The sequence below is a fragment of the Astyanax mexicanus genome, chromosome 8 (genome assembly GCF_023375975.1).
Source record: "Astyanax mexicanus isolate ESR-SI-001 chromosome 8, AstMex3_surface, whole genome shotgun sequence".
NCBI lineage: Eukaryota > Metazoa > Chordata > Actinopteri > Characiformes > Acestrorhamphidae > Astyanax > Astyanax mexicanus.
Window position 1 is genome coordinate 55,929,647 of NC_064415.1, and position 24,405 is coordinate 55,954,051.

The window sequence follows — 24,405 nt, forward strand, 5'->3', positions numbered from 1 at the left end:
TAATACGTCTATATAATATATGTGTTTCACATTTTGAACTGAATTACTTAAATAAGTAAGTAACTTTTTAATAATATTTACATTTTTGGGAACATCTAAAACCATCTAACTACTGTATCTACAAAGACAATCTGGGTTTTTGTGGGATGGATGTACCATTCTCTCTGTCTTTCCCCCACACACACACACGCTTTCTCTCCCTCCCTCTCTCTCCCCCACACACACTCATACACACACTTCAGTTCAGTGGAGAAAAACATGGCAGCTGCCGACTGTGCAGCAGACGCTTTGCGGAAGTGAGGTAAGTAGCTAGCTACAATTCTCCTGCTTGAGAAACCGATTTGTTTTCCAAATAATTCGCTTTCAAAAGTGTTCCCAAGCTTTTCGTGTGCGTCTTTTAAAAGCTTACATTCTATAAAATAAGTGAGCATAGTATGAAAAGCAGAATGATGGTTTGAACAGGAGAGGAGAGAAAGTTAAAACCATCGAATCGGGCGCTTTAGCTTAGCTGAAGTTGGAATTTAGTAGTTCCACCTTAAATGGTGCAGCAGTTCGATTGAGGCACCCGTGCGCTGTAATATTAACTGCTGCACCATTTAAGGTGGAACGGCGCTATTCCAACTTTAGCTAAGCTAAGCGACGGTAAGGCTATGTACAACACGTAGGCCCTTATGTTTAAAAAAACAAACCTAAATACACACATTTATATCAACGTATTCATATAATTTAACACTAATTAAACTATACTTTATAACAAACACCTCTTTTAAACGTTAGTAGGCTATATAAATTATGTAGCTAACGTTATCTAAAAAATACAGTTAGCTTAGCTAACTAGCTATGTTAGCTAATTTAGCAACCCGTGTAACCGCTTGCTTTGCGGTGTTATGCTATCTTAGCTAGCTTTAGCTAACGCTAACTAACACCAAAGTAAGTTAGTGGCTTTTCTTCTGTTTTTATTTTATTTATTATTTTATTATTATTTAACATTAACTTGGCTCAGTTTTCCCTTGCACCATTGAAACCGTCCCCCAAAATGTTCGGGCACGTAAGTCAAATTTGTGCTTAGCGAGTTAGCTAGAAAACCTTCCAAGCCCTGGTGTTCTGTCGAGTTATGCTACCTATCGATACGTGCTTCTTTACGGCACTGCGCATGCGTTAAACAAAATTTTTTTTTATAATGTTTTCATGTCAATTCCTTAAGTTTTTATTAGTAGCATTAAACAACATGATTGAATGATTGTAAAAAACAATAATAATAACCTGTAAATAGCAGTTAGAAAATAGCAATGGAAAGGTTAAGAATAAATAATTAACTAGAAAACTATGAAAAATGATTTGAACTAAAAGTTTTAACTTTACCTGATGAAGTGATTGATCTGCATATCATACCTAGGCTTCTGCTGGGAGTATTTTCTAATATGTTTTCTGATATGGTGTTTTACCTTTTTAAACATGAAATACTACTAGGGTAGCACTGTGTGACAAGGTAGCACAACTCGACAGAACACCAGGTCTTTAATTCAAGCTAGCGTGCTAGCACGGTTGCCCGGCTACCTACCAAGGAGCGGCTCAGAGACCCGCGGCCCACGGATAGCGCCGCTCTGTCGGCTTGAGGGGTTGTGTGTGAGCCGCTGTAGCTAGCTGATGTTAGCTAGTTAGAGGAGCGGATAACTAAAAGGGGCACGTTTCTTGGGCTAGGTTCGTTAGTTATCTAGTTATCTATCAAACTACATGATAAAGCGTTTTTTAATCTGTTTGTCTAATACCAAATCTTAAATCTTTTCGCTAAATCACGAATTCGAGTTCTCCTGGTAGCAACCACGAGTACACCAAAGTATAAGCTCCGGAGCCGGCGAGCGGTTACCACGCAAACCCGCGGCTCCAGTACAGCGCAGGCCAGGCCAGGAGGCGGCGGGGAAAAAGTGCCAACAGTGCGGCTGATTTAACGTTACATTAATCGTAAACAGTGTTGAAAAAGGTGAGTTGGGATGTGTATCAGTTCAGTTTTGGGACTCTTTAGGGCTAAATTGAGGCTAATTTCGATCATATAAGATGCACAATATTGTGTAAAACTTAATTTATATTTTGTACATTTATTATAGGGACCCCCTGAGAAACTAATCTCGTTTGGATAGGGCTTATTTTGGATACTTACACCTGTTTAATTTTATCGTACTTCTCTTTCACATTTCTTCTTTAATTTTTGTTTAAGTATTTAATATATTTTAGTAACGTTATCTGTTTGTTTCAAAGAGTGATGTGTAAACACAGCACAGCACTGACTGACCAGAGAGAATAGTCACTGCACAACGCAGTGCAGACATATAACTCAAGCTACTGTTGCAGTTATGTTTGTTTTTTATCTGACGCACAATGTGCGCTTGCAAAATTATGCTATCATATGATTAAATAATCTAGAGAGCTGTGATGACACCTGCTAAATTTTGTTACACTGGTTGTTCTCCTGTTTGTGTGTTAGAGCAGTTTTTCGCCTCCAAAACAGAACCACCTTGAACTAGGGCTATAAATGAAAGTGACTTGATTAGGAATACAAGCAGAATGCTTACGTAAGTTCTTCAGACCCACAGTCCAATCAATTTAAAAATGCACATTGAAATTGGACATAAAACTAGCAATAAAAATTGATTATCATCAGGTCTTATTTTAAAATGGGGAATGTAGTTACTCTTTCTGCACCCTTTTTTTTCAAACTAGATTTTAATATAATCAATGCTATAAAAATATGGCTAGGTTAGGCACAACTATGCTAATTGGAACTGGCGGCCTTGTCATTCCTTTTAAATGATGTTGGGGAGGGGGTGAAAGTATAGCATTGTAAATGTCTTGATGCATTAAAACAATTTTGCATGTTAATGAAACCCTACCTCTTGATCTCATGTACTTGTCATCCAATAGTGGTTCAGCTCATTAAAAAACAACGATTAAAAAAAAAACATGACCAAAAATAATTACGTTACCTTACATCAGTGCTGATAAGTGACTAACGACCCATATACTGATTTGAATCTGCTGTAGGCTGAATATATGTAAAGGTGTTGCTGTTTGGTGGTGTCAGACTTATTTTTGCAACTTAACTTAGAGGAAGGTATTTTATGTATACCGTATGTATACCACAAGTCAAAAGTTTTAGAACACCTCCAGTGTTCTCTGTAGTCCACTGGCAGCAGTCTTTCTTATTTTGCCATTTTGTTAAAATTACATTAGCCAATATAGCGTTTACTTTCATGCTACCTAATATAGCTGCATCTCCTGTCAGAAGTTTTCACTTCACTGCTGAAACTGAGGGCATTTTAACACCAGCGATTCTTAGTTAAACTGTACTCTGGTTTGTTTTCACCCTTGGTGCAATTTGTTTAGGCAGGTGTGAATACGATAATCACATTCAGCTGCAGACCAAAATAACCACACCTATTCCCTTAAAAAGAGGTGGTCTCAGTCTGGTCCCAAATAAACCTTGGAACAGTTTGTTTGTGGTGAAAGAGGCTCCAACTTCGATCCAACCCAACTATCAAATGTACTTTACAAGTTTGAGTTTTGATAATTTGGTCTAACCAAAAAGCAGACAGAACTATTATTCTAGTGTGAAACCAAACCAAGGGGAAACATGCTTATTAACTGATTTAGACCAGAGAAACCAAATGACTGTAAAATGTCATCCTGGACCAGACATACTTAAGATACGTTTCCAATTTAGAACCACATAAGAAAGCGGCTCAGATCTGATTTGGGAAAAATATGATTTGGCATGTTCACACAGCCATTAAAAAATCTGATTTGAGCCACATTGAGCTAAAAATCAGATATGAGTCACTTCCGTCTGGCAATGTGAATGTAACCTAAAAGCAATCTGCTTTGTCACGTGTTGTGTGAATGTGATGGTGCCATATTAATAATAGTAAAATAATTATCAGTACATTGAGTATCACAGTATAACACTTTAAACTCTTACTTTACTGTTTCTTTAGTTTTTTTCTTTTTTTTCAGTATAACGAATCATAACCTCTGTATTGTGATTAAATAAATAGTTAAATAAATATGTGTAATAACATGAGGTTCAATATATATAATTATAAAACGCCTGAATTATTATACATTAAAGCAGATCTTCAAGAAGCACAAGTGAAAATAACGTTCGGATGATCATGTCTTTGATGATGTTAATTGTTGCTTCTGGAAATTTTAGTAAGTAACAGCTGTTGTATCTGTGATGAGGGCTGGAGTTCACAACGGATTACATTGTACCTTGTGCACCATTGCTTTTAATCTGTGCATTACACCTGATGCACGTGTCAAAACTTAAATCACTGCTAATGGGACGCTCATGCGTGAACCTGTAATCCCACTGGATGAATGGATAAATGGATGGGTTGAGTAGAACCCAAAGACGTGTTAAGTGAACACACTCTTTACTGAAAGGGCAAAACAGAGTGTGGTGTTTAACTTTACATACGTAGTAATTGAAAATTAGCTTCATCAAACCCACAAGAGAGTCTTTAAACCCGCGCTTGACACTGCTGCTCCCGCTGGCTTCTGTCTTTCTTATGCATGGTCAAATCACATTAGCTTCTCTGCAGGAGTCTTCAGCCGAGTGTGAAAGGAATACATATACAGTTCTGTCCAGGTGCCTCCTTTTTCAAGGCCGTGAAGCAAGATGAATATGTCTGCTCCTCGTGGCTGAATAAGCAGAGGCTGGTATGAATGAACAGGCGGATATTTGATGTGTTCTGACAAGCGCAAAGGGCACAGCGGATCTCTCCGATAGACGTTAATCAGTGCGAAATATTAAATCATGTAGGCTGAGTGACAATTAGGCTGGAGTTTGCGGATTTTATGCGGATTTAGTGTTAAGTCTTTGTAGCAAGTCATGCAGCACAGAGTAACTGAGTAGCTTTACATCTGTAGTTCTTAAACAGAACTGTTTAACTGTGTCAAAAAAAAAAAAATTACTCTGCTAGATTTTTCAACGTAGGCCAAATATTTCTAAACAAACTTGTAAATGGAGGACTATAGCCATATCCGGATGAGACTAGTTTCTCAGGGGGTCCTGGGTAATTTTCTTTTTATTCCATTTTGGAACGGCCATGTACGTGTTTTTTTTTTTTCCAGACGTCCTCTGAGAAAATTACATGCTGAATTATCTACTGTTTTTCTCTGAACTCTGTGGTCCTCCGGTAATTTTATTCCTGTCCGGATCCACATCTCTGCATTTCATCAGCTTGCGTTTAATAAAAAAACTGGAGGAGCTACTGAACGTGATGTCATGTGACGGAGAAAGCCAAAAATCTTGTTATTCCTCCTTTTTTTTTAATTGCAGTCCAGGATTTAGGAGTTTTATCACTGTGAAATATTTTCTAAATATATAAGAAACTAATCCCGTCCAGATAGAGATTTAGATGAAGTTTGTGCTACTGCTTGGTTCATCAAATAAATGTATAGTGTTTAAGTGTGCTTTAGTTGCAGTTTAGCTCCACTAGTGTATACTTTAACTCCTGAAGTGTTATTTCTGAAACAATGATTAGCCAGTTAATATAATTGTGCTGCTGCTGCTGCTGTAGTTTTAAAATCTGTTTTTAACATGTATCTAATGGTAGCCTAACTTCATAAACATTTTTATTTTCTGTTGAGTCAGCAGTGTTTCTCTGATGGACTGTTTGATTTTCAGAGCTAGTAAGCTGGTACTAAAAAGAGCACCTGAGAGGCTCTGATAACAGCCCATTTGGAGTCTTAGTAACACTAGAGCATGATGTGCTTTAGCGTTTTCAGACAGATAAGAGCTGAGAATGAGAAAAGCAGTTAAATTCGACTGTTATCTGAAGATACTTGCTGACAGACTTGAGTCTTGTATGCTGGTTCTGTGTTTAAAAGGAGATGTTCTATGTATATCTTCTCACTGTTTGCATTAATGCTTTTAGAATCATAGATGATGATTAGGCAGGTTGATTTTACTTAAAGTAGAAAGTCGGCACCTAAAGTTCTTCCTGGTATAGCAGTATGTACTGTGTTTAGGGGAAATGGAAGAGTTGAGGGAAAGGTCAAGCGTCTACAGATGCAGTAGTACAGTGTAAATGATATCAGCTCTGCGAAAACATGCTAGATAACACCAATGGTTTCCAAAAGTGGTTCCCAACCCTGGTCATGAACCTAGGTTCCCTGCCCTGCACATTTTAGTGCTTACCCTGCTCCCAACTCATCTGATCCAGCTCATTAGTTTAAGAAGCCCTTGAGCTGAAGGAAACCACCATGTTACTAGCAGTGTAGAGTGCTGAAAAGTGAAACAGGAATTGTGTTTGAAACATAGTATGAAACCTGCCTTGCTTCAGGTTCAGAATCAGCATGTAGTAACCTAATTCTAATTCCTATTTATTCCTGTGTAGCAGGATGACTCACTGCTTCCACAAGACAATTAAAGCTACAAAAAAACAAGTTATTTAGATGCAGATTAATTACGTTAGACACTCTGGAGAAGATCACAGTAATAATAGCTATATTACCCATTTTCTTTGCTTTTTTGTTGTCTGCAGTGAGGAGTTTACTGAGAGTAGCGTGTCATCTTGACATTGGCCCAAGTTGTCCTGTTTGTTGACGGCTGCTATCAATAACCAATGTCATCATATACTGAGCCCTGTCCCCTCTCTCTCTTTCTCTCTTTCATTCTCTCTCTGTTTCTCCCTCCTCCCTCTCTCAGGTGCCCACATTCTGCCGCAGAGGAGAGCACCACGATGAGGAGAAATCAGTAGGCACCCTCCATAGTATGGCCGCGTCCCGCTCTTCGCGCGTCACAAGATCATCAGTGGGGTTAAATGGATTGGACGAGAACTTTTGTGGCCGAACCCTCAGGAACCGTAGCATCGCCCAGCCGGAGGAGACATCGCCGCCTCCCAGAGCTCGATCGCCCAAAAAGAAGCAGGACAACCAGCAGCACCAGCAGGCCGGGACTAACTCGGGAAAGGTAGCCGACGGGAAGCCGGAGGGCGAACCTGCAACTGGCCACAGAAAACGAGGCCTATCCGTCTCTGAGAAAGAAGAGCCAGAGAGGTCGGAAGGCTCGGAGAGAGGTCGGGCCGGAGGAGGCCAAGAAACCTCCCCTGTCCTGAAGAGAGCCAAGCGCTGCTCTCGCTCAGGGGAATCCCAGGGAACCGAGGAGGAACATTCTCCAAAATCAGAAAGCCCTGAACCTGCTGCAGCCAAGGAGAACGATGAGGACTCAAAATTGGACACATCATCAGCTTCTCCATCTCTCGGTCTTGAGAAAGACCCAGAGGAGAAAAAGGACAAGTCTGAATCATTGGAGGAGAGCACCTCTCCCTCACAGGCAGATGAGTCCCACAAGGCGACCAATGGCCTGGCGGAGCTCCATAAGGAGCTGCTTAAGGAGGACTTAGAACCTGCAGCCTTGCCTGAAGAGCCTTGTGCCTCCCCCACCACACAGACACTCACGAACAGTCCCTCGCTGCCCAACGGCAGCCAGGCAGCTCCCTCGACCCCTGACCCCATTGTGCCTTGTAAATCCCCGCTAATTCAGCAGGTTGACGAGTCAGACGGCCCCCAGCTTGACGGCGAAAGGAACTGCTCAGCGGAGGAAGCAGCTGAAGCCGTGCTGTCTCTGGACCCAGAAGTTGAGGTCGAGGTGGATGTAGATGTGGTGGGGGATTCCATTCAGGCCCAGGACGAGCGCACGGTTGAGGAAAACGCCAATGGCTGCACACCGGTGGAACCGCAAGACCCTTCAGACGACTGCTCAAATATCTCAGGAGAAACGACAGGCTTGGCCTCCTTCAGGCTACCGGCAGAACCTCCCTCCTTCACGGAGCCTCAAGAACACAGATACACCTTGCGGACTCCGCCTCTTGATGGATGCGCTCAATCCAGTTCTCCAAAGCCTGACTCCTCACACACAGACAATGGCTTACCTAAAGAGGAGGAGGAGGTGGAGGAGGAGGAAGTGGAGGCCACAACAGTTCCTCTGAACTCTGATGAGGCCTGTCACAAAGAACCTCCAGTCGATGGACCAAGTCTCACGGTTGAGGCTGACAGTGAAGTTTCTGAGCAGGTAGAGGCCAAGGCTAGTGAAGAGGCTGCTGTGTTGGATGGTAGAATGTCCAGATCCACCAAAGAACCATCAGTCAGCCTGACTGAGGATGAGGAGGAGGATCCTGATGTCTACTATTTCGAGTCTGATCACTTGGCGCTCAAACACAACAAAGAGTATGTGTAGTCTCCTGTTGTCCATATTTACTTTGTTCTGTTTGTTTGTATTTTTGGGCTCTAATTACTTTATTTATTTATTTGTTTATTTATGTGTGCTAGATCCTTTTATACAGTATTTTATGGCTGAATTCAACTCAGGATTGTATTTTAAATTATTTTTGTGGGTTGATTATTATTTTTTGTTCCTCTTTTGAACTGTCTTTATAGATTTTTCTAGTATATTGTGTATGTTGTTCTTGCAAAAACCTTGTCTCAATTTTTTTATCAGATCTTGATAATGGAAACCTGCTAGAATTTCAGTAATTAATCAATCAGTAAAAAATCTCCAAAAGTTACTTGGTTTTCATTGAAAGTTAAGGTTTTTGTGGGCTCTGAGTGGTCCAGTGGTCTAAAGTGCTGCCACTATGATCGGGTGATCGCTGGTTTGAATCCTGTTCATGTAGCTTGCCATCAGCTGCCATCACAATTGGCCTTGCTCTCTCTGGGTGGGTACAGTAGATGGTGCTCTTTCCCCACATCACTCCTAGGGTGATGTAGATCAGCACAATGCTGCGTCTGTGAGCTAAAGTATCAAAACTGAGTTGCTGCGCTTTTCTCTGAGTGCGCTGTAATGCTACTCGGCAATGCTGCATCAGCAGCAGTTAGAGAAGTATTGGAGGAGGCATGTGCTAGTCTTCATACCTCACGCCTTGTAAATTGGAAAGAAACTATGGGATACAAATTAGAAATAAATGTTCTAAAAGAAAGTTAAGGTTTAACTTTCTCCTGTCAAGTTGATATTTTGTTGGTACAAGGTTTTTGCATAAGAGTTTTTAGAACACTCAGTCTTCTGTGCCTAAATAAGGCTGTACTTTCACTTGAAGTGTAGGACAGGCCTGCTGAGGCTTTTGTTTTGTCTGTGCTGCACCTGCTATTTGCTTTGTGTTTTGGCTCGTGGCGCTTTAAGGATTTAAAAGCTTTGCGGCACATTGTGGTGAGGTAAGTACAGCTGAGCGTGTTTGTTGCTTAAAGCTGCCCGCATACAGAACGTGCTCTCGCTGCTGGATCCAAATCGTCTGCATGTATACGCTGCGGTATTTATGCTAGCCGTTGTCCTGGGTAATCATGCTGCTGGCGGTTGGTACGGCAGTTGGCGGAGGCTGCTACTGGTAGACAGGTTGCGCTGGGTTGCTCTCGTTCAGGCCGTGCCGGTCTCTCCATGCGGGAGCCCAGCTGATTCATCTATCAGCCCAGCAGGGCTCAGAGCTGCCAACTGCCCTGGTTTTGTGTGCTGGGAGAATGGGAAGAAATGGGGGAATAAAAATCAACTCTGATTTTAAAAACTCTCAGAAAGCTCATGCTTATATTATATAATAATATAAGTTAGTTCTGAAAAGTGCAAAATTAGAGACTGGGGCCTATATAGACTCTGCTGTGAGCCGGGCCGAAGAAAAAATCTTCATATAATATAAATGCATATAATATAATAGGTAGAGTTTTACTAAAATGACATAATTGGAGTTAAATTAATTATATTTAGTTGTATATGTGAATACTTAAAAAAAAAAAATCGACCAATAGACAAATGTAAATGGCTAGCATGATCTTGGCAAGTTCTAGCTATTTCTTGTCATCTGAGAAAAAAAATAAAGCTGAGCGATCCAGAATCTTTAGTATTTTAACTCTCCTGTTATGTTAATTTGTAAGGTACAATAATGGTGTTCCCGGGTCAATTTGACCTTTTGCATGTTTAATTATCCAAAAATGAAAAAGCACGGCGAGTATTTCATTACTAAATCCATTGCTAATTATTCTATCAATATTTAGTATACAATAGTGTTCCTTACCTCTAACAGGTAATGGTTCAATTACAATTATTAATCACTCATTTTTCATAAAAAAAAAAAATAAGTTCAAATGTTCAAACTTTTTTTTATGTTTTACCTCTTTTTTACTTTATTACTTTAAATTTTTTTACATAATACTGAAACATAACACTGTAATTTTGTTTTTAGTTTTAGTTTTTGCAGGAGTTGGTTGCAAATAAGTTAGATGCACCAGTTTCATATTATATGTTACAGGCAAGCAGACGAAGTTTCATACTGAAATAATACTTTTAACTGTTTATCCAAGATCTTCAAACTTTTAAAACGGGTCAATTTGAACCCTTATCATAACAGGAGAGTTAAATAAAAGACTAACAAAGTTTATTGAGGCGGTAGAGTGATATTAGTCATTAGATATTAGATATTGAAACATTTTCTATTGTATATTTTCTGTTGTATATTATTGAAGTATGGTCCAGCCCTAATTGCACGCGTGGGCTCACTGTAAGAGGGACTCTGTGAACCCTGAGGTTCCAGTGTCTACTCTATCTCTCTTTCACAATCTCTTAATGTGCACTAACTGAGGAGGTGATAATTACAGATGACTCATTAGGTGGCAAATCGCGTTAACAGGGTTTTCATCAGTTAGTAATTCTCCTCAGAATGTCACCCTATTTTTCTTCTTTTTTTCCTCCGGAGAACTTTCTGATCGCAGTGTAAATATCTGGTCCCTAGGTGGCAATGCAGTATCGCCCATGTGCCAGGACTAAAACTCAGTGTATATAATGCACCATATTTACAACAGTGTTCTAAATGTCTGTTCTCATTACACGTCTAAACAGAATGAATACATGCATTGTACTGCTGCCGATTGTTCAGAGTGAGGGCATTGAATCGACTTTGGCAGCGTCAGATGAAGTTTCTAAATAAGTACTTATTGAAATTGAGTGCTTTTGGACTTGGATTGATTTTCTTCTGTGACCTGTTAGATGTAGATTGATTCTAAGGCCCACTGAGTTTCTGAATAAGATTAGTTCGAGGCAGGAGGCCAATGCCTCGCTGTTTAATTTTGCTATTTTCTGAGCACAGTGTCTTTGTTCAGTCCTTGTTGTTTTCATAATCTGCACAGCTATTGATGGCTCTGTTGTTTGGATGAATGCTTCTAAAACTAAGTAGTATTCTTAAAGCAAAAGCAAAACACTGCAGGCGAATAGGCTAAAATATAAATGTTCTATGTTCAAATGTACAAATGATGGATAGTTCGTTCTCTAATTAAATACTCCTTAAATTGCTAAAACGTCAAGTTCCAGATTCTTGTTTAATGTTTTTAATGGGAGTTTAATCACTTCATAAGTGCAATTAAAAATATCATGTTTTTAGGCATAAATGTTACATACAGGTGCATCTCAAAAAAATAGAATGTCATTGTAAAATTACTTTTATTTCAGTTCAAATTGTTACTCATATTTTATATAATGTATTACACACAGAGTGATCTACTTCAAGTGTTTAACTCAAGCGAAAACCCAAAAATCAGTCTCTCTAAGAAATTTGAATATAATATAAGGCAAATTGGTACTTTTGGCAGTGTGGGCAGTGTGCCAAGTCCTGCTGGAAAATGAAATCCACATCTCCATAAAAGTTGTCAGCAGAGGGAAGCATGAAGTGGATCAACACCAGCAGATGACATGTCTCTCCAAACCATCACTGACCATCAGTAAATTTTACATTTCATTTAAAGTAAATCAAGGGATCCATCAAGCTGCTTGAGGTCTAGTGTGAAGTTTACACCAATCAGTGATGGTTTGGAGAGACATGTCATCTGCTGGTGTTGATCCACTGTGTTTTATTATCAAGTCTTAAGAGATAGTTGGTTTGGTGCAGGTGATGGTTGTAGTTTTGCATGTTGCGTTAGAAAGCTAATTTTGTGGTAAATTAATGAGAAATCTCCCATAACCAACGAATAAAAAGTGCAGAAAAAAAACCTAATAATCAGAAGAAAACAAAAAACAAATGTTTTAAAAGCTCAAAATATCAGAATTGATGAGTGGTGCATTATGGAACAATTACTTGTGTTTTGGTTTAAGTAAATAATTTTACTATCTCAGCCGGTGACTCCGCCACTTTGCCGGATCGTGAGTCACGTTTTCGCTCATGCTATTATGCAGAGAACACTTTTGTATTGTTTTTAGATTGTGCGGCAGCAGCTCTCGGTGATTTGCCAGTCACCCACACGGTGACTAATACGGCGTGATTTCACGTGAGCTGTTTACTGATTCTTTCTTCAGCTCGAGTTTGTGTGTGCTCTACACCTGAATGTATGTATGTATGTATGCACCAGCTGTTGAAAGTTTGATGTCCTGATGGCCAGCAGGTGTCTTCTGTTAATAATGCATGGTGTACTTCTACATCATTGTCCACTTCCTTCCTCACCCCCACCCCCAAGTTATCAGAGACTACTCCAAACCATCGGTGTGCTGGAGGCCCAGCGAACCCAAGCCATCCTGGACCTGGAGACGTTGGCCTTCCACCAGAAGCAGGCCCTGACTGACCCCATCTCCTTTGTGGACCAGCTTCAGAAACGGGTAATGCTGCAATACAATACAGCTCTCGATTATAAAATGATGAGTTTCTTTGATTTCACCAAATTGAAAACCCCTAGAATATAATCAAAAGGTAAATGGATGATCAGAAGCCATCAAACCAAACTGAACTGCTTGAATTTTTGCACCAGGAGTGAGTAGCATAAAGTTATCCAAAAGCAGTGTGTAAGACTGGTGGAGGAGAACGTGATGCCAAGGTGCATGAAAAAAACTGTGATTAAAAACCAGGGTTATTCCACCAAATATTGATTTCTAAACTTTAAAAAAACTTTATGAATATGAACTTGTTTTCTTTGCATTATTTGAGGTCTGAAAGCTCTGCATCTTTTTTGTTATTTCCGCCATTTCTCATTTTCTGCAAATAAATTCTCTAAATGACAATATTTTTATTTGGAATTTGGAAGAAATGTTGTCTGTAGTTTATAGAATAAAACAACAATGTTTATTTTACTCAAACATAAACCTATAAATAGCAAAATCAGAGAAACTGATTCCGAAACTGAAGTGCTCTCTTCATTTTTTCCAGAGTTGTATGTACACAGTTCTTTATTACAAAGTAATAAACATCTGTGAATGTTGTGTAGTGGACCAATCAGATCAGTGGTGATGGAAGTTCCTGTCTGTGTTCTGCAGGTTGAGTTGGGTTTGCCGTGTCCTCAGAGAGTGGTCCAGCTCCCTGAAATCGCGTGGGACCAATACACCTCAGGCCGCAGTGAATTTGAAAGGGAGTTCTGTGACAAAAAGCGCAAAACAAGGCGGTTAAAGTTGATCTTTGACAAAGGTATGCGTTGATTTTTGCAACACATTAAAATAATGAATATTGTCGTTTCATGATTAATGAAACGATAAAAATGCTTAAAATAGACTATTGTCAGCGGTAATAAACATGTAAGATGACTATGGTAAGGTACACCAACCAAACACATGGATATATAATGTACTTACAGTGGGGTTACCAGCAAGACCAAAAAGTCCAGTGGATTCCAAGAAGGAGAGTGACAGTTCTACTCTCTACTCCTCTTTGCCTTCTAGCGACGCTCCAGAACACAGCATGGCCAGCAACAGAACACAGGTGAGTCTCTTTTGCTGCCTTTATATGATGGTATTAGTTTCATTCTTTTAATTACTAACAGCAAAACTAAACAAGTGAATTTTAGCCTAGACTTAGCTTAGACACACTCTTAATATTTGGTTGGACCAAATATACTTAAGATCTGGACTCTGTGGTGAACTCTCTCTCAATCCATGTGAGAAAATGATAAATGATGATCTCATGCTCCCTGAACCCTGAACTCTTTTGCTATTCCAGACCCATGAATCCTGACGTTGTATTGTTATATTGGAATATGGCCATTTCTTCCATCAGGGAAGAAAAAATTGATTTATTGATGGAATAACCTGGTCTATATTCAGTATATTCAGGTAGTCAGCTGACCTCATTCTTTCAGCACATACTGTTGCTGAACCTAAACCTGCAGACCAACTGCAGCATCAACCAACCAACCAACCAACACATCATTTACTTACTTAAATCCAGGTGGAGACTTTTTTTTGTGGCCAGGCAGTGTAATACACAATAATATCAATAATATACACCATATAATGGCAATAAACACTGTTTATATGGCACGAAGTCTAAATAAAGTATAAATATTTATTCATAGTAATCAAACTTCTATATAAATCATACATCTATGCTTAGAACTGCACTAGTAGCTGAAGGCGCATTCTTCCAAACGTTTCTGAGTGTGTTTGGCTCCCTGTGGTGCAACAGATGAAGCTCTCTGGTCCAAACGTGTAATTTTGTCCTCAGTGAACTGGAGTTTAATGAATGATCACTTCACTCTCTGTGTGAGAGGTGGGGGAGGGAGGGCGGGAGCGGGAGGAGATGACCGTTCTGTGATTGAAGTAGAGCCTCTGGGCTCTTGGAGGAACAGGAGGAGTCCTCCTCCTCCCTCCCTAGAATGCTGTGTCCTCAGCTGCTGTGTTTTGTAGGGTTTGAGCAATGATGATGAGGATAATAATACTTTCTGATTTCTCTCTGATTTATGTGTCGATCACATTGCTTCCAGGGCTCCAAGGTCAGAGCGGGCTTGTCTTTGTATTTGGTGGTTGGCTAGTGGAGAAGACCTGCGTCACCAGTGTCGTTTAAAAACACAGCTGAAGCTGGTGATGTGTTGATGGCTGCTGCTGCTGTTGTTTTGTTTGAAAATGAGCAAAGGTTCAAATCAAGTCTGTGTGTTGAGGTTTTAATCATAACCCACAGCCATAGTATTAGGCTTAGTTTCTAGTCTGTTCTGTTTGAGATCAAAGACCTTTTTTTTTTTATATTATACAGACTGATTTTTCTATTATTTGTCTCTTTTTAGGGGGTCACCAAAGTTACTGGATCAGATTAGGAAAATTAGAATATTATATAAGACCAATTGGTGTGCCAAGTCCTGCTGGAAAATGAAATCCACATCTCTACAAAAGTTGTCAGCAAAGAAGCATGAAGTGCTTTTTTTTATGGAGACTTTTACGGAGATGTGGATTTTATTTTCCAGCAGGACTTGGCACACTGCCGACACTGCCAAAAGTACCTATTGGTCTTATATTCTAATTTTCCTTAATAAAAGTTCATCCATAAAAGTTATCAGCAGAGAGAAGCATGAAGTGCTTTAAGATTTTGCGGGAAAACAAAGCTGCACTGACTTTATACTTGATAATAAAACACAGTGGATCAACACCAGCAGATGACATGTCTCTCCAAACCATCACTGATTGGTCTTTATAAATTTTCTGAGATACTGACCTTTGGGTTTTCATGACAGTTGAATAGAAGTAAAGCATGACTCCATATTTCAAAACGTCTGGATTTGCACCCTGTGAAAAGTATATTTTAGGCCGAAGTAGTTTTAAATATAAGAGAATTCAGAATACATAAATTGATCAGCAGTTGATCTGTTTTCATTCTGAGACAAGAAGTTTTGAGTTTTTCTTTAGAAGAGCGCAGACTGTGGTTCTTTTCAGAAGAAATGTTTGTGTGCTGGCAGATTGTTCATATCATTGAAGACATTTTTAAACATTTCTATTAGAGAACAAGAGACAGGACACACACAGTCTCCACAGCCCTCAGTTCTGAGATAGACTGCATGTTTGGACTTTGCTTCCAGACATTATTTGTTCCTCTCAAACACACAAAAACGCAGTTGTCACATCTTTACAGTGTGGTTTTAGCAGTTATAATATAATACTGTAAATGGACATGTTTTCTTCTAATGATTCTGTTTCCTGATAAATCCTGGAATCAAACTCAAGCATTACAGGAAAGTCAGAGCAGCTTTTAGAATTGTTTACAACTTCCAGAGCTTGCAGAAGGTTTATCATTCCAGGGTTTTCTTAAACACTTATTTCCAGAGTATCTAAGTTTCACTGTTTTTCATGTGAAATAAAGTCACGGAGGCCACTGCTCATTCTCTGGAAGCTTGTGGTCAACATTTATTTATTTATTTTTGATGATTATGATGATGATGATTATGATGATTTGCCCACATATTGTATAAACAGAAGCTTGTGTGTGTGTGTGTGTGAACAGAAAAAAACATACACTTACACATTGATATTTTTTAATTAAATGATTAAGAGGTGTTTCTAATACCTAAATTTTTATTTGCTTGTCTATAACCTCGTTTTAAAAATCAGTATCTGATAAAATTTCCTAATCAGTCGTGATTCTGCTCCTGCAGATGATCCGAGGGCGACCGTATCACCAGAGCAAGCCAGACACTTTCAACCAGCTGTGGACGGTGGAGGAACAGGTAAAATTTTTGTTGAAGTAACTGTCAAATCATTCAAATCACTGAATATTGAAAAATTAAAATAGCCTAACATTAGCGGCTAACCAATAGCTGGTAATGCTAATGCTGCTCCAGCAGTGCTAGCCGGGGTTAGCAGCAGGCTACAGGCTGATAATGCTCACCTCTGAATGGCGAAAGAACTAGCACTTAGCGCGGTTTGTTGCTAATTCATAAATAAGGTGCAACAAATTATAAGGAGCAATAACCATTTTTGGGAAAATTAAAGGATTTTAGGTGCGCCTTATAGTGTAAATATTAAATATTAATTTCTCAGAACGTGGTGTGAATTATTTAGTATTTACTATGAACTATTTAGGAACTGCTGTAAATTTTTCAGTGTATGTAACGATGAATTGTTTTTTTTTAAGCTAATATCCGTATATCTGTAGTTTGCGCACTGAGTGAAATGCAGTATGATGAAAGTGGTTTGGCAGTTGTCTCTGCATAAGTTAAGTTAACCCTTGTGTGGTGTTCATATTTTTGTTACTTGTTTACTTTGTTTCTTGTATTTAATTCAGCAAAATTAAGCATTTCTACATTAAAATGCTTTACACATGCTTGCTTCACCTAAATTGCAAGCAATATAAACAGCTTACATGGTTAATATTTGCCCTTTACCTTTCTTATGTTACATTTCTTTCAAAAAGTGCTACTCTTTTTTTATTAGTTTTTTAATAAAATGTAAAAGAAAATGAATTAAACTCAAGATATGAGTAGAAAATTTGTTTAGTTTCAAATTTACAAATGAAGCAATGTTTATTAGCCCTTGGCCAAACATACTGGATGTAATAGAAATGTGTGTGTGTGTGTGGGGGGGGGGGGGGTGTGGGGGGGGGGGGTGTACAGTGTGTGTTTATTGAAAATGTTTTGATATATGTTTTTCACAAAAAATGAGCCAATGCCAATGAGTTTTTTAGTATCATTTGATGAAAAATGAAAACGGGTCCCACAGACCCGAACACCACACAAGGGTTAACATTGTTCTGTTCCTGTTTATGTAGAAAAAGCTGGAGCAGCTGCTTCTGAAGTTTCCACCTGAGGAGGTGGAGTCGAAACGCTGGCAGAAGATTGCAGATGAACTGGGGAACAGGACGGCCAAACAGGTTCCTCCTCTGCACTTTCTATACCTCTTCCTTCTGCTGCTGTTGTTTTTTTTAAGTTAGTTTTGTCTGTTTTGCTGTGCCAAAATAATTTCTCTATTGTTGCTTTAGTCACTGTTTTTTTGTTAGTTGTGAGTATTCTCATTCTGCAGCGTTCCCAAGGTCCCTTGCTGGTAATCTGGCATCATCTCTAAGCTGAGGCTCTGCAGCAGCAGATGTTGTGTACCTCAGCATCTCTGTTTCTGTCTATAGGTGGCCAGCCGAGTGCAGAAGTATTTTATCAAACTGACAAAGGCTGGAATTCCAGTACCGGGAAGAACTCCGAACCTGTGCATGTACAGCAAAAAGGTACAAACCCTCTGTTCTTACTGAGCATCTCTCTGTACAGCAAACTTTCACTAGTATATATCATTAAAAAGTTACATTATTTTAGTAATTCAGTTAAAAATGTTAAAATCATACATTATATAGATGTATTACACACAGAGTGATCTATTTTAAGTGTTTATTACTTTTATTGTTGATGATTGATTATTGTTTACAGCCAATAATAAAATAAATAAAAAAAATCAGTGTTTTAGAAAATTTGAATATTATATTATAAGACCAATTAGTGCTTTTGGTAAAGTGTGGGCAGTGTGCCAAGTCCTGCTGAAAAATAAAATCAGCATCTTCATAAAGGTCTCCATAAAAAAAGCACTTCATGCTTCTCTCTGCTACTGACAACTTTTATGGAGATGCAGATTTCATTTTCCAGCAGGACTTGGCACACTGCCAAAACTAAATTGCTGAAATAAATTACTTAAAATAACTTTTCAATGATAGTAAATTTTTTAACATGCACTAGTATAATAATAGTATAATAATTATGCAACAAAATAAAATAAAACAAATAAATAATTATAATATAATATAAGAAAATGTTCCATAATATTCAAATGCCGAATATTCAGTTCACAAATATAAAATGTTAATATTAACAATAAATACATAGATTTCCTTCAAATTGTTATAATTAATTTAAAAGAAATACAAAATAGACCACTTGAGAGAAAACATACGACATACTACACAGTATTTCACACTTTTAATACATTATAAAATAGTTGTTTGGATTGTTTGAAGTGTGTGTGTTTTATTCCGCTTTGTTCTGGGGTGTAAAATGTGTGTTTATGTAAAATGAAGTTCTGTTTTTTTGACTTCAGCTGCATTTACTTTCACTTCACAGGCGTCCGGGAAGAGACACCACCACCTCAACAAGCACCTGTACAGACCATCCACCTTCCTCACCTCCTACGAGCCGCCGGTCTACATGGACGACGAGGACGACCGCCCCGGCTTCTTCAGCAGCCTGCAGGATAACGCTGCAGATGACTCGGTCAGTGCCCTGCCTCAACAAACAAAATTAAAGTTATTTCAGACCAAAATTTCCACATTGGTTTATGCTGGGCACTGAGTGATCCAGCAACATAAAGCACTGCGACTATGATCAAGAGATCGCTGGTTTGAATCCCAGTCATGCAGCTTGCCATCAGCTGCCAGAGCCCTGAAAGAGCACAATTGGTCTTGCTCTCTCTGGGGAGCGTTAGCGTTTGACGCTACTCTGTAATACTGCATCAGAAGCAGTTCAAAAAGAGAAGCAGCTGAAGAGTAGGACAATTGGCCTTGCTAAATTGGGAGAAAATGGGGAAAACTTTTAAAATAAATGTGTAAACATTAGTTTATGCTTGCATGGAAAGACCGATCAATCAAAAACGCGAGTCTCAAATCCTCCCCTTTTTTTTTGCATATAGCAGACAATAAATCAGTAGTAGGAAAAAGTCAACATTTCTCTTCAACTAATATAAGATTTTGATAATGGGTCCATTTTTGTCTTTGTGTTGAAGTTATCCTGGTGTTTGTTTGGCCTGGGATTCTCAGTTTGCTTTTGTTTTAAAGGCGTTTTAGCAGAATTCATTGGTATTCTTCTAAAATCTCAGTGGAGTCGGTGGTTTTTCTGGAAGGGTCTATTTTTAGCCGGAGTAACTGTGCAAAAACAACAGAACAAAAGCGCTGACTGTATCTCAGCTAGTCTGCTCCGCTCTGCCGTTCAGGAGCTGCTTATTAAGTTCTTAAGGTCTTTTCCCCTGATGATTCTCCTCCTGTCTTTAGACTTACAATAGAGGCAGGAGCAATACAACTGACCGGTGTGTCTCTCTCTTTCTCTCGCGCTCTATCTCTCGTGCTCTCCCTCCTGCTCTTCCTCTTTCTGTCTTTCTCTTTTTTTTGCTCTCTCCTGCTCTCCCTCTCACTTTTTTCATGTCCCTCTTTCTCTTTTTTGTTCTCTTTCTTTCATTGCGCTCTCTCTTGCTCTTTCTCTCTTGTGCCATCTTCCTTGCACTCCCTCTCACACTGTCTTTCCTCTATCTCTCTCACGCTCCTGCTGTCTCTCTTTCGTTGTGCTCTTTAATTTTCTCACTCTCTCTTGCTCTTTCTTTCTTCTTTCTCTCATGCTCTCCCTGTATCTTTTTTGCTCTCCCTCTCTCTCTTTTGTTGCACTCTCTCATTCACTGTCTCTCTTTCTTTGCGCTCTCTCTCATTTTCTCTTTCTCTCATGCTCTCTCTCTGTCTCTTTTATTGCTTTCTCTCTCATATTCTCTTATGCTTTGTCCCTCTCACGCTATTTGTCTCTCTTTTTCATGCTCTCTCTCTCTCTCTCTCTCTCTCTCTCTCTCTCTCTCTGGCATTCCCCTCTTTCCAGCTGACCTGTGAGGGTTATTTGGGTTTGTGGTGCAACAGGTTTTGACGTTTCTCTTCCCGCTCTCTGTATAACCTTTATGCGCTGATGGGTCGGTGGTCCCCGGTGAGAACGTGGGCAGCGCAGGTTGCTTTGTGTCAGAACGACTTCAGCAAACCGAACCGACTGAACGCAGCGACTGTTTCTGGAGCTTAGTCTGAAAACAGAACTGTTGTTTTGCAGTTTCTCTCAGTTTGGAAGTCTTGTGCATTATGCGCCCCATTATCCGCTGAGCCCGCTGTGTCGTTGTGGCTTAAAAACTTTGTGGCTATAAAAAAAGTATATTGCCATCAGAATGTATCAATATATAAATCTGTTATTTATTTGTAACCTTTATTATAATGTGCGTCATATTACAATCCATTCATTAGGGCTACAAATCAGCAAGAACCTGATAATAAGATCTATCATCACAAAGGTAGTTTAGGGGTAAAAATCAGGTTATAGAGCAGTGATGATGTGGCTTTGCTGCTTTTAGAGTCTCTGTGTGGAGGGAGAAGCTGCGTTTTGAAGTGTGGTTTAATGAGGTGATCTGGGTTCTGCTTGAGGACACCCGTCAGGTCTTCTTTTGAACTGGAGTGGCAGTAATATTAATGACTGTGCTCTTCTCAGGATGAGGACAGCGTGCCGGTGGAGTTGAGGCACTTGCCGGAGTACAAAGAACTGCAGGAGCTGAAAAGACTCAGGAAGCAGAAGATCCAGGAGATCCACAGTGAAAGTGCTCTAGCCCAACACATGGGCTACAAGGTACAACACACAGCCTGAACTGGAGGAACTCTTTTAATTACAATTAATTACCAAGTTTTACTATTAGGGCACAAGTAAACTTTTTTTACAGCATTGATTTTTTTTTTTTTTTTAATGAATAAGAATATTATTCTATTTAAATGAGATTTATTGTCACGTCACAGAGTACCGGTGTACTGGTGAATGGAGAAAAACTTGCCTTTAAGTTTCCACAAGTATGCAGAGAACAATAAAAACAACATAGAGAACATAGTAGAACAATTACAATGATAAACAATAAACACAGTAGCTTACACTATAGACACATGGTATTGCACTGAAGATATGCCGTGTGTATACATGACATATATGACAATATAAAACCCTTTGATAAAACAAAGCCAACATACTGGCTCTTTCATATTAATGGGCTTAACTCAATAATTATGCACAAAGGGAAATATTACATCTTAATTTTTATTTGAGCGTTCCAAATCTGATTGGCATGCTCATCCCTGAATGCACTGAATGTTTTAATCTTTAATATATGTCTCTCTCATGCTCTCTCTCTCTCTCCCTCTCTCTCCCTCAGTGCGATGCGTGTGGCATGGAGCCGATCCAGGGTGTGCGGTGGCACTGCCAGGATTGCCCGCAGGACAACGCCGTAGACTTCTGTGGAAACTGCTCCGACTGGTCAGAACTGTTCTGTTCCTGTTCTGCTCTGCCAGCTCCCACTGTGTAAAAAGGAACTGCAGCAAGATAGTCACTAAATAATAGTAGCTTGCTCTGTGTGTGACCTCACTGTACATTCACCCCAAACATACTGGGTCATATGGCTTAACTATAACTGTGTATAAAGCAGTTTCTGATTCAGTTTCTCTGATTTTGCTATTTATAGGTTTATGTTTAAGTAAAATGAACGTTGTTGTTTTTTTTTAATAAACTACAGACAACATTTCTCCCAAATTTCAAATAAAAAATATTGTCATTTAGAGCATTTATTTACAGAAAATGAGAAATGTCTGAAATAACAAAAAAAGATGCAGAGCTTTCAGACCACAAATAATGCAACCTTTTTTTTTTTATCACAGTTTTCATGCATCTTGGTATGTTCTCCTCCACCAGTCTTACACACTGATTTTGGATAACTTTATGCCTTTACTCTATCCAAGCAGTTCGGCTGGGTTTTATGGCTTGTTGTGATCCACAGGTTTTCAATTTTATAGTCTGATATAGTCACCCAGACCAGGACTGGAACCCAGTCTCCAACTCTCTAGCAGGGAGTGGTGTTATCCACTGCACCACACCAACCACATAATATTTGCTGTAGTTTATTAGTTTATAAGTGTTTTGCTGTGCTGTTCTGCTGACAGTAGTATCAGTTCCAGACTGACCAGCTCTTTTTCTCTCACTTTTCTCCTCCAGTTTGTTCAAGACGGAGACCCACAAGCCCAGCCACCGTCTGGAGCCGGTGTACCAGGCCGAGACCTTCCTGGACAGAGACTACTGCCTGCCGCCCAGCGCGGGCTACAACTACCTGGACCCCAACTACTTCCCGGCCAACAGATGACACGAGCGCGGTGGGCCGCAGCCCCCGGGGTATTCCACGCATGGCTCATCCACCCGAGAGGCAGAACCGCTTACAGCAGGAGGAGGGATCCGCAGACCAGACCGCACCTCCACCCAAACAATCAACCGCTCGCACCACGGCCGCCACACCCTGAACCGGCCTCCTCCAGTTAAAACGCCACGGTGAAGAAGTGAAGATGCTGAGACAGGAAAAGAGAAGAAGCATCTCTGACCCAAACCCCCTCCAACGTCCAGAGGGTCTTGGTAGGAGAGAGCGAGAACGAGACGGAGAGCGTGTTTAGAAATTGATTTGAGCTGAAAGAGCAGTGGAATCTCAGACTGTTGGCAGATCAGAAGTGTTCAGAAGGTCAACGCTGAGAAGGTGTGAAGGTGTTTCTGTAGTGTGCTCTTTCTAAGTGTGAAGCTTTTCCATGTTTGGGCTGGACAGGGAGGGTCTCAGTGCTGAAGCCGCTGTCTTTCCGATTCATGTCAGGTTTTTAACCAGTTGAGGGGGATTTGCTAATAACTCGGACGTTCTTAACGGTAAGAAAAAAGAAAAACTTAAGTCGACGTATCCAGAGAACACGTCTCACACAGTGGGCTACCACTTTTACTAGAAGCTGCTTGATTTTTTTTTTTTTCTTTATCCCACCCAACTCTTACATCATGTTACTATTATTATTATTTTTCCTGTTTTTTCTTGTTTGTTTTAAATGTTATGAGCCCACTCCACTTAAAGCCCGCTAGGTTCTCAACTACGAAGCACTACAGCACGGACAAGACCAGCTGAGACGCACTTGCTAGGTGACTAATAGCTTATGAACGTGGGGGGAAACAAAAAGGGTGTCGTTTCTCATTTTTCTTTCTCTGTGTGTACCGTCGTCGATCATGTGGAGTATACAGATGTATGGTGAAACTAGCCAGTGGTAGGTGCTGTGCCATCTTTCTTTCTTTCTTTCCTTCCTTCCTTTATTTTTATTGTCCAGATAATTCCACGTCTGAACCTTGGCCACGTTTTAGAAGAAGAACTTTATAGAAAAAAAAAAGTGAAGAGCTTGTGGCACTTTTTGCTCTCGATGAAGCAACAACCCGATCATCATGCCCTTAGATCTGTGTAATTCTTTCTTTTTTATTTTATTTTTCAGTTTTGCAGTTTCCTTGTGGTCCACGACAAAATTTGTATTTTTATTATTCTATTTAAACAGCAGTGATGCCGAGGAAAAGAAGATATCAAGGTGGCGGCTGCCACCCAAAGTGGTACACCCACGTTATTTTATACACATAGATTTTGTTGTGCTTCAAGTAGACCATTTTTGTATGGATTCTGTTTCGTTCACACACCCCAGACTCACCCTTTGCCCCGCTTCAATATCAGTGTATAAAAGTCTGTTCTTAAATAATGTTAAAATTGTTAGAGGAGAACTGTGGAAATAAAAGTATGTGAAAAGTCTTTCTATACCGGACTGAGGTGTCATCCTTTTAAACACTGTGTGTGTTTATATATTTTTATTCCAGTTAATTATGTGCAGATTTAAAGGTTACTAGAATTACTAACATTTTAATTTGTGCAATTTTAATATAAAAATATTACATGGGCAAGTTTTTTTTATACTTAGTATAATTCTTTATATCATTTAATGTGTTGCTGCTGCATTTTATGGGATTTATTTCTGTATAAAGTATCAAACACTCATTATCGTTATCCTGTTTTGTTGACTATATTTGGTGTATTCTGGATTGTGTTTTGTGCTGTAC

At 39.5% G+C, this 24,405-nt stretch overlaps 1 protein-coding gene across 2 annotated transcripts; it reads left to right on the forward strand.

Annotated features, from left to right (window-relative positions):
* The first annotated feature begins 196 nt into the window (after positions 1-196).
* Positions 197-24,106, forward strand: zzz3 (zinc finger, ZZ-type containing 3). Of its 2 annotated transcripts, none has more exons than XM_007250669.4 (12): positions 197-301; positions 6,710-8,229; positions 12,484-12,622; positions 13,274-13,421; positions 13,588-13,712; positions 16,369-16,440; positions 17,481-17,582; positions 17,832-17,927; positions 18,808-18,957; positions 20,968-21,102; positions 21,674-21,774; positions 22,507-24,106. In XM_007250669.4, the coding sequence occupies exons 2-12, from the start codon at positions 6,776-6,778 to the stop codon at positions 22,649-22,651; spliced, it is 2,667 nt and encodes an 888-aa protein (XP_007250731.3). In that variant the 5' UTR covers positions 197-301; positions 6,710-6,775; the 3' UTR covers positions 22,652-24,106. The 2 variants fall into 2 exon arrangements, with proteins under 2 accessions (XP_007250731.3, XP_049339110.1); XM_049483153.1 differs by lacking the exon at positions 197-301 and adding an exon at positions 1,666-1,981.
* The last annotated feature ends 299 nt before the right edge of the window (positions 24,107-24,405 follow it).

Excerpts from the sequence above, each read along its gene's own strand:
- zzz3 (XM_007250669.4), top strand. The coding sequence starts at position 6,776 with ATGGCCGCGTCCCGCTCTTCGCGCGTCACAAGATCATCAGTGGGGTTA. Across the intron at positions 21,103-21,673 it reads CCCAACACATGGGCTACAAG|TGCGATGCGTGTGGCATGGA; the intron begins GTACAACACACA and ends TCTCTCCCTCAG. Across the intron at positions 21,775-22,506 it reads TGTGGAAACTGCTCCGACTG|TTTGTTCAAGACGGAGACCC; the intron begins GTCAGAACTGTT and ends TTTCTCCTCCAG.